Here is a 12,639-nt window from a genome sequence, read left to right as displayed (position 1 = left end):
CGGCGCCACCGGACCGCAGGGGCCGGCCCTCCCGGGGCGGTGCCGCGCAGGAGCGGCGGCGGAACGCCATGGAGGGCGGCGGAGGCGCTTACGGGGCGGCCAAGGCCGGCGGTACCTTCGATCTGGTCCGCTTCGTGCAGCAGCCGCAGGTGCTGGCGCGGATCGTCAGCGCGGTGAGTCGGGGCGGGACGGGGCGGCAGGGACGGCCCGCAGGCCGGAGCCCCTCGCCCGCCGGGACGGGCGGCCTCCGAAGGGCTCCCCCGGGCCTCGGTGCCGCCCCCCGGACATCGGCTCCTCCCCGCAGGTCTTCGCCCTGATCGTGTTCGCCTGCCTGGTCGGGGATGGCTACACGAACCTGCCCGAGGGCACGCAGCTCTTCTGCGTCTTCAACCACAACGAGGACGCCTGTCGCTACGGCATCGGCATTGGCGTCGTGGCCTTCCTCGCCTGCATCTTCTTCTTCATGGTGGACGTCTATTTCCCCCAGATCAGCAACACTACCGACCGCAAGTACCTGGTCCTGGCCGACCTGTGCTTCTCAGGTACCAGGGGCGCGGGGCAGGGCTGTGCCTCCTGTGCCCGCCGCCATGGCCGCCGTGTCCCGTGACGTGGCTGCCGGTGCCTGGCGAAGGGAGTCGCTCCCTTCTGGGGAGCTGGCGTGCTGCCTGCGGGCCATGCGCTGCTGCTGCTGCTGCTGCTGCTGAGTGCCTCGAGGAGTGGCTGCCCCTGGCCGGGTGCCTGTGCCAGCCTGCACGGTGCAGCAGGGTCTGGCCCGGGGAATGCCCAGGAGCAGCAGAACCCTCCCACAGGTTCCCCTTCCCCCCACAGGTCTCTGGACCTTCCTGTGGTTCATCGGCTTCTGTTTCTTGACCAACCAGTGGTCCTGGACACAGCTTGAGCATGTGTACATCGAAGCGGACTCTGCCCGTGCTGCCATCACCTTCAGCTTCTTCTCCATCTTCTCCTGGGTTAGTGAACCACTCTGCCCCACTTGGGGGAGCGCAGAGGGGTCCCCTGCTCTCCACAGCCTGGAATGGCCTCAATCCTGTTGCTCCCATCTCTCTGCAGGGACTCCTGCTCACCTTTGCTTACAAGAGGTACAAAATGGGGGTGGAGGACTTTATTCAAAGCTATGCCGACCCCAGCCTGGAGGTTTCGACTCCCTACTCCAGCTATCCCAACATCAGCCACGAGAACTACCAGCAGCCACCCTTCACGCACACAGCAGAGGCCCCGGAGGGGTATCAGCCACCGCCAGTGTACTGAGCCCTGGCTGGCGCCCGCGGGACAGCTGTACTGCAATTCCTTCTGTGGGGTGGGAGGGAGGGTTCTATGACTTGGAGGGGACAGTGGGGCGGGAGGGTGATGTCTGCTTTGTTTGAAGTTGATCGGGCCTCTTCATGGGGTACAGGAGGGGCTTCTGCTTGGTCCTGGAGCTGAGATCCTCACTGGAGGCTCCAGAGCCCAGTGTGTGGTGGGTGGTCTGGCACACGATGATTTGCAGCTGCTGGGTGAGCACTGCAGCTGCAGGAGGTTGGGTGTGCAGGCGGCCCTGGCATGTACGAGCCTCTGCTTTTGCTCTGGTGCCTTGGTGGTGGGGTGCAGTTCACACCCCCGACCCTGGCCAGGCTCTGCCCCTGTGACTGTTGCCCTGGCCCATCCTGTCTCCAGTGCCTTTCAGCCCTGCTGGCTGCGTTCCCCCAAGTGCCGTCTCTCGCTGCCCCAGCACAGCCAGGCCTGGCTCCTGCCTGGCGCTCACTTCCCGTGCCTTCCCCCATCCCATCAGCTGCTTCTGGGTCAGCTCTTGCCAAAGCCCCCTCTTCTCTAGTCTCTAATGCCATGCTGTGCCTTCCCCCAGCCCGCACTAGAGCTGCTGGTGCTTGGATGATGCAGTTTGGGGTCTGTGGGAGCAGCGAGCACTGAGATCCCTCAGCAGAGCCATGGCTGAGGACAGTCCTGGAGCACTTTCTTTCCCCTGCGTGCCTGCCCGAGTGCTGCCTCTGCTGCTGTGAGGCTGAGCTCCTGCATCGTGCCTGCGGCTCCTGCCCACGCTCCAGCCGCACCAGGGGCCTGTGGGCCCTTGTCTCAGGTTGTTTGCTGCTGTGCTGTGGTAAAGCTGTTCCCAGCAGCCATGTGAGCCATCACTGCTGGGGCCAGTGTTCAAGTAGTTGTCACTGTAGGGTTGGAATAAACTTTTTCACCAAGCCACCACGTGAGCCACCCCGTGCCTTTTGTCTCGGCTCCTGCCTTCTGCCCCTCAAGGGCTGGGGTGTGTCAGGTGGGGCAGTGCGGCCCCTGCCAACTGCTGTGCTGCAAACAGCACACTCATGCTGGTGGCTATTTTTAGGCCACCTTCCCTCGTGCTCCCTGGTCTGAGCAGAGCTCCAACTCCAGGCCTGTGAGCGGCCCTCCCGCCCCGTGGTGTCTCACTGGTCACAGCCAGCAGGACTTAGCAGAATGCTCTGGTAGAAAATACACACATGGGTTTATTAAATTATTTATTAACCTAAAGCAGCAGCAGCGCCTTCCCCAGCCCTATGGGAAAAGCCCAGTCCTGGTAACAGAGTGCTTGCAAGTACAATTATTCTTACCTGTAACATGGGGGCAGCAGGGGGAGTTCAGGCAGCTCTTGGAGCACAGGCAAACAGCAGCCCTGGACTTTGTCTGGCCTGGCCAGGATACAGGGCTACTGGCCAGAGCCTGTGGATGCTGGCTTCCAGAAAAAAAACCACTTTTGCAGGAAATAAGGAAGCAACAACCTTCCAGAATGTGAGTCAAACACAGAGGGAAGATGATCCTTTGGTCAGCTTAGAGCAGACTAAGAGTCAGCCTCAAGAATTTTGGGAGGCTGAGGAGGGAGCAAGAGACACGACTAGAATGGAGAAGCAGCTCCTCAGAGGAGAGTCCCTCTACCAAACAGCTGAATCTTCCCTGGAATAATTGTCCAAATCTTGGTAGATGAAACTCTGAACCTCCAAACCCCTCACAGGTAACATAACACTAAAGTGTCAACACCAGCCTTGAACCTGAGAAGAACTGCCCTGAATTTGGAGGAGGCTCTTCCCGGGACCAGTTCCTCTATAAAGGAGTCTGTCACAGCCTGCTCTTTGAGGTCCAGCACCTCGGCAGAGTCAGCTGGTAGGCCTCCTTCACCTTCTTCTGTTTCAACAAGAATTGACAAGGCAGTAACACCAGCGAGCATGCTGGCAAGAGAGGGTGGGGGCCTGCCCAGGACTGGGCTGACTCGTGTCAGTTTAAAAAGCTGTGTCACAGCTCTGTGACAAGGGACAGGTTACCTCAGACTGTTAAGAAACAAAACTAAAAATTGCATTTAAAATACTAATGGCTGTACATTGTCTTGAGAAACCTGGAATTTAGCAAAAGTGCACGAGAGAGAAGGGCTGCATTCACAGGCACCAGAAGCAGCACCAGTGCCAGCCAGAGCTTGCCAGGGCCACAGTGAGCGGTGGAAGTTCTGCAGCCTGGCTCGACCTGCAGGGCTCCAGGGCCTGCGTGCGGCAGCGTCAGTATCTGTGCTTGTCTCTCTCCTTGTTCTGAGATGGGAACTCACTCTAGCCAGGCTTTTGCTTCAGCTTCTACCAGCATCAGGCTCGGTGGATCCTCAGTTGTGGTGCTTGGTGGGGGGAGGTTGGGTAGGGGGAGCTGAGGCACTGAACAGTTTGCTAAAGTAGAGAGAGGTAGACCCGGTGCCTGTGAGCACTGAGCTTCCTTCCCCTCCGTTCTCCCACCAGTCAAATGAAGATCTTCCGAGAAGCAGCTGTCTGCAGCTGCCTCAGGCCCAGGGGAATGTTCTCCTTGTTCTCTGGCCCGGCCTGCTGGGGTCGCTTGCAGAAGTAGCAGGCTCGGCACACGGAGTGGTACTTGTCGGCTCCTCCAATCACTTCGACCTAGCAGGGAAATTCAGGGAGTGACTGCAGAGCCCAGCTCCCCGGAGGGAGTCTCTGCCTACCAGCAGGACTAGCAAGGTGAAACAGTTCCTGTTCCAAGGTGGCTCACCTCCCTCTCTGCTCCCAGCCTCTTGGTGTAGGAGGCCTCCCGGAAGCACTCCATGCACACCGCGTTCAGCTTCACCACACTCTCTGCCAGTGGCACCAGGTTCAGGATGCTCCCAAAGGCCTGTGCAAGACAGCAGGGAAGATGCTGCTGGGTGGGTTCCACAAGGGTCCCAAAGCAGCTGCTGTACCAAAATGACCGTTTTACCTTTCTCTGGAAAGTGCCATCCAGAGCAGCAACAATGACAGTTTTCCCAGCGTTGGCCATTGTCTCGCAGAACTCCACAATGTCTGGGAACTGGAAGGGGCACAGGCACGTTGTAAAGAAGGACGAGGGGCAGCATTTGGCTCTAGATCCCACAGTGCATGCCCAGACAGCAGCACCAGGAGCAAGGAAAATCAGAGCCATGTGCCCTATCAGTGAAATGGGCTCCAGTCCCAGTGTGCTCTCCCCGGGGACTGTAGGGGAGGAGGGTTTGATTATAAGCACAGGCCACACGAATCAAACAGCTCCAGGCCATCGCTTCCCACCTCCTCCTACAAAGGACAAAGACCTTGGTCTGCACAGGGTGCCCCGAGGAGTCTGTGTCCCGCAGGGCCCAGCACACCCACCCCAGCCATGCACTTACAAACTGGCCCTCATCGATGCCAATGACGGCGGCACCCAGCGCTTCCTGGTAAACGTCCTGCAGGAGCCCGGCGGGCAGGGCCTCCATGGTGCTCCTGTGGGCAGGGAGGGAGTGAGCCGGACGGGCCAGGCAGCCCGCTGGAAGTGGGGTGTCCTCCTGCCCCGGGAACTCACTTGTCGTGTGTGGAGACCCCGGAAGAGCTGTACCGCGTGTCCTTGGCGTACTTCACCAGCAGGCACCGGTACTGCGCGAGCTGGAACCGGCGCACCCGCCGCATGAGTTCCGTGCTGCAAGACACGGTGTCGGCGGGCCTCAGCCACGGCCCCGGCCCCGCCGCCTTCCCGTGCCCCCCCGCCCTGCGCCTCCCGCTCCGCGCCTACCTCTTCCCGGAGAACATGGGCCCGAAGATCACCTAAGGGCAGAACGGTGGGGTCAGAACAGCAGTCTTACGGGAAGCCCCGGCTCTAGCCTGGCCCCGCAGGCCCTTCAGATCGGTGACCCGCCGCGGCACCTTCATCTGCCCCCCAGCCCGCGCCCGGGGCAGTACCGTACCCGTGCCTGCCCCACGGCCCGATGCACGGGAGCGTTACCGTACCCACATCTGCTCCCACACCGGTACCCCAGGGTGGCACCTGTACCTGCCCCCCGGCCCGTGCGCCGGGGCGACACCGTACCTGTATCTGCCCGCGGGGCCGGCTGGGGGAGCCGGGATGGACACCGGGCACCGTCAGGCAGTTCATGGCGGAATGCCGGCCCGAGCCCGCGCTTGCCGCTCCGGCGCGGCCGCGTCAGCCAATCGAAGAAGGGCTCTCACCCACGCGCCGCCGCGCTAGCCAATGGCGAAGGGGTCTGCGCTGCCGCCCGGCGGCGCTGCCCAATGGGGTCAAGGGCGCCAAAACTTTTATTTTCCGCTGCCCGCCGGCTCCGCCCTCCCGGTCCCGAGTGGCCAATGGGAGGCGGCCTCGCTCCCGGGCTCGGGCCTCTCCTCCAAGGCCTGGCCCCGCCCCGCCCGGGCCTCGCCCCCGGTGCGGCCAATGGGAGCGCGTCCGCCCGGCCCCGCCCAGGCCCCGCCCCTCGGCGGGCAGGCGGCACCGGGAACGGCACCGGGAACGGCACCGGGAACGGCACCGGGAACGGCACCGGGAACGGCACCGGGAACGGCACCGGGAACGGCACCGGGAACGGCACCGGGAACGGCCGCACCATGGGCGGGTGGCGGGATATGTCCGCGGAGGTAGGGGCCCCAAGGCAGGGCCCGCGGGTGGGCAGAGCGCGGTTCTAGTCCGGCCGCCGGTCGGGGGTTTCGCTGACCCCGCCGCAGCCCCGTTGCCTCCTCGCAGGTGCTGGAGGACCAGTACTCTCCCAGCCGCTGGTCCCGCCGCCTCGACCGCGACACCATCATCGACGCCCACCTCGAGGTGACGGCGGCAGGTGGGAAAAGTGCGGCGCCGGGAGAGGAGCTGCGCTCGGTGCCACGGCCTCGTGTTCCACCGCCTGTCCCCTCGCAGGAACGGAACGGGCCCGGGCCAGCACGCAGACCTTGCTGCACGTCCCCTATGGCAGTGGGGACAGGGAGAAGCTGGACATCTATTTTCCCACGAACCCTTCTGAAAGTGCGTGATGGGGGTGGCGGGACGGGAGTGGGCAGGGTGAACACCTGGCTCATCCCCGACTGTGCTGCACAGCCTTCCCGGTTCTGGTCTACATCCACGGCGGATACTGGCAGTGCTTGAGGTGAGGTGGGCTGTCGCTGAGGGATTCCTCGGGAAGGGACCCCCTCACCAACTCCTGCTGACTCCTTCTTCTGACACTGGGACTCGCTCTGGGTACGCGGGGTCTGACTAGTCCCCAGCTGGCCCTGCAGCCCCCGGCTCCCGCAGCCTGTCAGCATGTCTCTCCCGCAGTAAGGACGATTCGGGGTTTGCAGCCCCCCCGCTGGTGGCGCAGGGGGTGGCGGTGGTGGCAGTGGGGTACGACATAGCTCCTAAAGGTAGGTGCTGCCCTGCAGAGGCTGCAGCTGCCTGCGTAGCCCAGCGCCCTCCAACCCTGCCCTTTGTCCTCTGCTTAGGCCACATGGACGCCATGGTGCTGCAGGTGCGCCGCAGCCTCGTCTTCCTGATGGAGCAGTACCCCAGGATCAGGTGGGCAGTGCCCGGGTCGGGGGTTCATCTGTGAGAGTGGCTGGGGGGGCAAACAAGGCCTGCAGTGGGACAAAGGCTCTGCAACCTTGGTCCAAGCACTGGGCAGTGCCTGTGGCCACAATACCCTGTCACTGCACAAGGCAGCAGTTGATGGACTGGGAAACATCTGAGCTGACACATTCGGGCTGTGCCACCTCCTCTGCATGGGCCAAAGCGTGCCTGGGTGTCTCTAGGTGCCCCTCTCAGTCGCTCCCTCCTACTGGCTCACTGCTCCCTCTTTTCAGAGGCATTTACTTGTGTGGACACTCGGCAGGGGCCCACCTGGCTGCCATGGTGCTGTCCACAGACTGGACGGAATTCCAAGTGGTGCCGGATATCAAAGGTAGCGTTGCCATGCCCCCAGAACAGGGTCGGGAGAAGAACTGGTCTCCAGACCTGGGACAAGGCTGCAGGGCTGTGGAGACCCAGCTAAATGAAAATGAGGCTCCCAGCGCTGTGGGAGCCACCCAGGCTGCAGCTCCTCCCCTGCCAGTGCCTGTTCCTCTAGGAGCAGTACTGGTGAGCGGCGTGTATGACCTGGAGCCCATCCTGCACACCTACGTGAATGACGCTCTTAACATGAGCTGGTGAGCCCTGTGCTGTGGGGACAGCCAGGGGACAGAGCACAGGCAGGCGAACGTCAGTGCCTCTGCAGCCACCCTGCCCCTGTGCCTGCCCCAGCTGCTGAGTCCGGCTGATGGCACGGGTGCTCTCAGAGCCAAGGGCTGCAGCAGCTGCCACCGGCGTAACTCCTGCAGGGAGGAGGCCCAGAGGAACAGCCCCATGAGACACGTCACCCCGGCAGTGTCAGCAGCCTGTGAGGTGCTCGTGGCTGTGGCCCAGCACGACTCCCCGGAGTTTCGCAGGCAGTCACAGGAGTACGGCCAGGTGAGCACCAGGCAGTTGCAGGACTAAAGCCAGGTGAGCATCAGGCGGTGGCAGGAGCAGAGCCGGGTGAGCTCCAGCAGCACCCTGTTCAGCTCTGGTGGGGACACTGCTCCAGGCAGCCCTCACCAACTTGCCCAACTGGGAAGAAGAGCTTCTGTGCTGAACCAGAGCAGTCTCTGGCTCACTGGATGACACCAGTCCTTTCCAAGACATTATTCCTGCTGCTTGTCCACGGCAGGTGGAGTTTGGGGTCCATCCTGCCAGCACTGCTCTCTCCACAGGCCCTGCGTGCAGCCGGCTGGTCTGTCTCTCTGCTGGATCTGGCTGGTGTGGATCACTTTGACGTCATTGAGAAGCTGTCGGAGGACAGCTATGTCCTCACTCAGGTAGGTAGGGGGGCTGTGCCAAAGAGGATCAGGTGGGCTGCAGCCTCCCTGCGGGGAGGTGCAGGGCCAGGGGCTTTTCACAGGGTTTGGTTCCTCATCCCAGGTGATTCTAAACATGATTTCAAGAGCATGATGGCATGTCAGGAGTAAACAGACGGGGACCATGGCCCTGTGTGGTGCCAACAGGCATCTGGAATCCCCCTGCCCGCTGCCTCCTTGGTCTAACATAGGGTACCCACTGTCTCAGATCCACACCGTGCCCTCTCTGCTCAGCCCAGCCTAGGCTGGTGCCCTCTCCCTGGGTATTCCTGCCCGCTGGAGCACAGGGGAGTGCAGGCTGCAAGGCTCTGTCTGGGCAGCTGGATCGTGAAGTTTATTCCCTCAGTGTACTTTAAACTGCACATTTCAATATGAAATAAAATGGGAATTGCCGCTGCCTGGGGTAGTGCTTCTCAGGGAACCAGTGAGTGCACATACAACGCAACCGTTGCTGTGAGAATCCCTTCTTCCAGTGCAGAGTTCTGGGACTTGCTGACCCCGAACCTGTCAGGGAAGCCTGGGGAGCCCACCTGCTGCTGTGGGACAGGATGACATAAGCTGTGAATGGGAGTGACAGAGCCATCTGGGCCAGGCTGGGTTCATGCTCCTGGGACAGCCCTGGCCAGACACAAACCTTGGCATTGCTGTGCACTGACCCTGGTCCTGTGGCTGAGCTGCTTCCATGTCCTCAGGAGCATTTGTCCCTCCACGGGGGCCTTGGCTGTGATGATGTCCCTGCTGCAGAGCAAGGAAAAGAGCACATTTGAGTGAAAACACCCTGCACAGCTACAGTACCACCAAAACGCGTTTATTTTGTGCACTAACTGCCTCAAGGGCTGGAGTCTCCGCTAGCCTGGGCTCACATTGGTTTGTCAGGCTGTCTTTGAGGGCTGATGTCAAGTTTCAGATGGCCAGGAAAACATCTGGAACACAAAGGGACCATTTCCAGTCCTTGCTTTGGGCTGCCTGACTGCTGCAGTTGCAGGGCTGGCAGAATGCTCAGGCTCCCCCAGTGCCTGGAGGCGTTGGATGTAGCCCCAAGGCCAATTCCTCCTGGCACTTCCTGGCCACAAATTCCAGCTTTCTCCTTGCGAGCTCAGTGTCACGGGCCGATACGTTGCGGTGCCAGACAGCGCGCACAGTCCGTGCGGACCAGGGCAGCAGCAGGACGCTGACAGCCTGCCCAGTCTCAGCCACCTCCTCCTCGCCGACAGCACGAAGGCGGTCGCAGAGCTCGGCGGGGGACGGCCAGGCCCCCTGGACATTTACCATCACAATGTTGGTCTCCACTGCTGCCAGGTTGATGGAACAGAGGGGAGAGTCCAGCGCTTGGATACCTGCGGGAAGCCGAGGTGGTGCAAGCCCACTGCCCCACTACCTGGAAGAGGCTACCTGCCCCAGGTTCTGGATGAAGGAAAGCTCTTTCTCCCTCCATGTGGTACCAGGGTCACTGAACACAGCACAGTTCATGGCATGATCCTGGCACTCCAGCCAGGGAGGATCCCAGCAGTACTGCGGTGTTGCTGGGCAGCGCCAGGTGTGCTGTTACATCCCAGCACACTCAGGGGCCCTGAGGTACCTTCCGCAAAGTGCCGGGCGTTGTCGTGGTCCCTGCGCAGCGTCTCCTCTGCCTGCTGCAGCCCGAGGCGGGCAGCGGCTGCCAGCACTCCCGCCTGCCGCATGCCCCCGCCCAGCAGCTTCCGCACACGCCAGGCCTCGCTGACAAACTCCCTGCGCCCTGCCAGCACCGCACCAGACGGGGCACCCAGGCCCTACAGAACCGCCAAGGGGGTCACTCCAGCTGCCCCTCCTGGGTTGGGGCCCAGCCTGCCAGGTGTGTTCTTAGCCCAACACCTGCAAACAAGGGCCAGGTTCCAGCTTGTGCTGGCCCCTGCCAGTCCTGGGGACCCCTCCCCGCACAAGCAGACCTTGGAGAAGCACAGAGACACAGAGTCACAGTGCTGGGCAATCTGAGCTGGCTCCACACCCTGGGCCACCGCCGCGTTCATCAGTCGTGCGCCGTCCATGTGCACCCGCATCCCGTAACGGTCTGCAAGCCCACGGACCTGGGAGTCAGAGGGACGGCTGGTTTGGGAGGGACCCCTGGGGCTTCTAGTGCCACCGCGAGCCACGCTCTGAGCTCCAGTGTCCCCGCAGTGCCATTGTGCAGGGCCCAGCTGCCCACGCCAGGCGGGATTGTGCCAGCACCATCTGCGGGCTCTCACCTGCCTGAGATAGGTGAGGGGCAGTGCCCGGCCCCCCGCCGAGCTGTGCGTGTTCTCCAGACAGATGAGCTCAGGACGCGGGTGGTACCGGCTGCCGTGGGCCTCACGGATGGTCAGCTCCAGCTGGTCCAGGTCGAACGTGCCATCCGGCAGATCTGGCAGTGCCTGGGAGTGCACACCGGCGACCTGTGCTCGGGGCGGAGGAGAGCATGGAGCTGACAGGGGACAGTGACGGTGCACGGGAGCTCCATCGGGTGTGTACAGCCCCCACTCGTGCTGCAGCCCGCGGCTTGGGACAATAATCCAGGCGACGCTCTGGCAGCGGATCCTTCGCTGGCCCTGCAGCCAGAGGAGGGCAGCAGGCGGCCGCCCTCCCGCCCTGCGCGCACTGCCACCAGCGCCACCAGTGCCACCAGTGCTACCGTGCCCACCGCTCTCACCTGCGCGGCCCCGCCGTGCTCGTAGAGGTGCAGGTGGGCGTCCTGGCCCAGGAACAGCTGAGCCCCCCTGCGCTGGCAGTGGCACATCACTGGGAGAGAAGAACCGTGAGGGAGGGGACCAAGGGCAGCATCCCACAGCCTGGGGGCACGAGGAGCTGCGAGCGCAGCCCCGGACTCACCGGCGATGAGATTGGCCATGGTGGCCGTGGGCACGAACAGAGCCGATTCCGTCCCCAGAACCCCCGCGGCCCGGCGCTGCAGCTCTGCGGGGGAACACGGATGTCCCGGGGGGCTGCGCTGGGGGCCCAGGGGCTTGCGGACACCACAGGTCCCGGCCGTCCCCGCAGTCCCGCTCGGGCCCCCCATCCCGCCGTCCCCGCGTCGGGGGCTTGCCGGCAGGGTCCCCGCGGGAGAACCGTCCCCTCCGCCCACCGTTCACGGCCGGGTCCTCCCCGTAGTCGTCGTCGCCCACGGCGGCGCGGGCCATGGCGCGGCGCATGGCCGCGCACGGCAGGGTCACCGTGTCGCTCCGCAGGTCCACGGCAAGCGGGGGGGCAGCACCGGGACCCCGCGGCTGCCGACCCCGCGGAAACCCCCCCCGGCCCGGGCAGCCGCCCCCGCCGCAGCACCGCCCGCATCGCTGGGACCGCCCGCCGCAAGGGCTCCCGGGCGGGGGCGGGATCGGGATCGGGATCGGGATCCGGATCGCCCGTCCCGGGGACGGGGCCGGCATCGCTGGGCCGGGGACCGGGCAGCGGCTCCCGAGCGGGCACGGCGCGCGTTCCGGGGCTGCCTCGGAACGCCGTCCCTGCCAGCCCCCCAGCCCTCCATCCCCTGCCAGCCCCCCAGCCCTCCATCCCCCTCCACATTGGCGCTGGGGAACACGGTGGGGGCTGCCCCGGCCCTGCACCGTCCCGCGGCCCATCCTGGGTGTCCGACGGGAGGGAGCGCCGGGGCATGGTCCAGAGTCTTTCCATGGTTGAGCAGGAATTGCTCCCGCCCCCTGCGCCTTCTGCCAGCAAGGCTGGCACGGACGGGGTCGTCTGGCCGCTGGGAGCTGGCTCCGGCTGCGTCTGCCCCGGCACCGCAGGTGGGCTGGCACTGCAGCGGTGCTCTGGGACCTCTGGGCAGCTTCACGGATCTCGGCACTCTCTGCCTGCTCTGAGGGGACCCACCAGCCTCTTGGCAGAAATCCCCGCTGTCCCTCAACAGGAGGGCATGTGTCCAAAGCAAGACCCGCCCCCCTCCCCACCTTCCCCCGGCCGGACCACAATCTCTGCTGCTACCACGGCGGGGGCACCACTCTGCAGCCCCCAGCACCTCTCCTGGCATTTGTGGGGAATCAATAGGGCAGGTGCATTGTAACGCCTCTTCCCCTCAGCCTCTGCCCACCCGTGTATGTGCTGTGCTCCAGCCACCTGTGCCATGCTGCTGCCTTCTCCCTCCCTCTGCCACGTCCCCCCCCCAGCCTTGGCTGCCCCTGGTCCCCTATGCTGGTGCCCACTCTGCCCGCATCCCTGCCTGTGCCCCTGTCCATGGAGCCCCCCTGCGCTGTCTGCCCCGCAGATGAGTGAGCCATAAACAGTCCTTCATGAGACGTTTTTCACACGCGGGGCCACATGTTAACAGTTTTTCTTTATTTACTGCCTCCATTTCCTCTTTGTTCCAGGAACTTGTCCTCCAACTTCAAGCTGCTCATGATTAGGCAAAAAGGCCTCTAATCTCCCCGATCTGATTTACCGTCACTGAGAGCAGACGCTTCCCGTTACTGGCCCTGGACCTGGGAGCACGGACAGCTGAGCTGTGCCGGCTGCTGAGCCCAGCTGAGCCTCCCCAAAG

At 63.5% G+C, this 12,639-nt stretch overlaps 4 protein-coding genes across 4 annotated transcripts; 2 read left to right on the top strand and 2 right to left on the bottom strand.

The window, feature by feature from the left end:
- The first annotated feature begins 39 nt into the window (after positions 1–39).
- Positions 40–2,208, top strand: SYNGR2 (synaptogyrin 2). Its single transcript, XM_040081447.1, has 4 exons — positions 40–173; positions 305–542; positions 829–968; positions 1,069–2,208. Exons 1-4 carry the CDS (start codon positions 69–71, stop codon positions 1,264–1,266), a joined length of 681 nt encoding a protein of 226 aa, XP_039937381.1. The 5' UTR covers positions 40–68; the 3' UTR covers positions 1,267–2,208.
- Positions 2,209–2,485: 277 nt separating this feature from the next.
- Positions 2,486–5,446, bottom strand: TK1 (thymidine kinase 1). Its single transcript, XM_040081448.1, has 7 exons — positions 5,317–5,446; positions 5,023–5,054; positions 4,816–4,929; positions 4,643–4,736; positions 4,222–4,311; positions 4,018–4,137; positions 2,486–3,908 (listed from the first exon to the last, which is right to left on the bottom strand). Exons 1-7 carry the CDS (start codon positions 5,380–5,382, stop codon positions 3,753–3,755), a joined length of 672 nt encoding a protein of 223 aa, XP_039937382.1. The 5' UTR covers positions 5,383–5,446; the 3' UTR covers positions 2,486–3,752.
- A 288-nt stretch (positions 5,447–5,734) lies between these two features.
- Positions 5,735–8,528, top strand: AFMID (arylformamidase). The gene is made up of 11 exons (XM_040081723.2): positions 5,735–5,876; positions 5,983–6,073; positions 6,151–6,255; positions 6,328–6,376; positions 6,547–6,632; positions 6,711–6,783; positions 7,068–7,165; positions 7,331–7,409; positions 7,581–7,710; positions 7,992–8,096; positions 8,200–8,528. Exons 1-11 carry the CDS (start codon positions 5,847–5,849, stop codon positions 8,227–8,229), a joined length of 876 nt encoding a protein of 291 aa, XP_039937657.1. The 5' UTR covers positions 5,735–5,846; the 3' UTR covers positions 8,230–8,528.
- Positions 8,529–8,936: 408 nt separating this feature from the next.
- Positions 8,937–11,335, bottom strand: LOC120761001 (uncharacterized). Its single transcript, XM_040081818.1, has 7 exons — positions 11,233–11,335; positions 10,980–11,063; positions 10,801–10,889; positions 10,361–10,546; positions 10,064–10,201; positions 9,715–9,907; positions 8,937–9,472 (listed from the first exon to the last, which is right to left on the bottom strand). Exons 1-7 carry the CDS (start codon positions 11,297–11,299, stop codon positions 9,135–9,137), a joined length of 1,095 nt encoding a protein of 364 aa, XP_039937752.1. The 5' UTR covers positions 11,300–11,335; the 3' UTR covers positions 8,937–9,134.
- Between the last annotated feature and the right edge of the window lie 1,304 nt (positions 11,336–12,639).

Source organism: Hirundo rustica, chromosome 18, assembly GCF_015227805.2.
Source record: "Hirundo rustica isolate bHirRus1 chromosome 18, bHirRus1.pri.v3, whole genome shotgun sequence".
NCBI classification, from domain to species: domain Eukaryota; kingdom Metazoa; phylum Chordata; class Aves; order Passeriformes; family Hirundinidae; genus Hirundo; species Hirundo rustica.
This window is presented reverse-complemented; position numbering and strand designations above follow the sequence as displayed.

What these genes read in the sequence shown, in the direction of transcription:
- SYNGR2 (XM_040081447.1), top strand. Translation starts at nt 69, where the DNA reads ATGGAGGGCGGCGGAGGCGCTTACGGGGCGGCCAAGGCCGGCGGTACC. An exon ending in TGGCGCGGATCGTCAGCGCG is followed by an intron (nt 174 to 304) that starts GTGAGTCGGGGC and finishes TCCTCCCCGCAG; the next exon opens with GTCTTCGCCCTGATCGTGTT. An exon ending in TCTTCTCCATCTTCTCCTGG is followed by an intron (nt 969 to 1,068) that starts GTTAGTGAACCA and finishes ATCTCTCTGCAG; the next exon opens with GGACTCCTGCTCACCTTTGC.
- TK1 (XM_040081448.1), bottom strand. Translation starts at nt 5,382, where the DNA reads ATGAACTGCCTGACGGTGCCCGGTGTCCATCCCGGCTCCCCCAGCCGG. An exon ending in GGGGTCTCCACACACGACAA is followed by an intron (nt 4,737 to 4,815) that starts GTGAGTTCCCGG and finishes CCCTGCCCACAG; the next exon opens with GAGCACCATGGAGGCCCTGC. An exon ending in ATGGCACTTTCCAGAGAAAG is followed by an intron (nt 4,138 to 4,221) that starts GTAAAACGGTCA and finishes TGTCTTGCACAG; the next exon opens with GCCTTTGGGAGCATCCTGAA.
- AFMID (XM_040081723.2), top strand. Translation starts at nt 5,847, where the DNA reads ATGGGCGGGTGGCGGGATATGTCCGCGGAG. An exon ending in GGATACTGGCAGTGCTTGAG is followed by an intron (nt 6,377 to 6,546) that starts GTGAGGTGGGCT and finishes TCTCTCCCGCAG; the next exon opens with TAAGGACGATTCGGGGTTTG. An exon ending in GTACGACATAGCTCCTAAAG is followed by an intron (nt 6,633 to 6,710) that starts GTAGGTGCTGCC and finishes TCCTCTGCTTAG; the next exon opens with GCCACATGGACGCCATGGTG.
- LOC120761001 (XM_040081818.1), bottom strand. Translation starts at nt 11,299, where the DNA reads ATGCGCCGCGCCATGGCCCGCGCCGCCGTGGGCGACGACGACTACGGG. An exon ending in AGCACGGCGGGGCCGCGCAG is followed by an intron (nt 10,547 to 10,800) that starts GTGAGAGCGGTG and finishes CCCCGAGCACAG; the next exon opens with GTCGCCGGTGTGCACTCCCA. An exon ending in CCCTCACCTATCTCAGGCAG is followed by an intron (nt 10,202 to 10,360) that starts GTGAGAGCCCGC and finishes TCTGACTCCCAG; the next exon opens with GTCCGTGGGCTTGCAGACCG.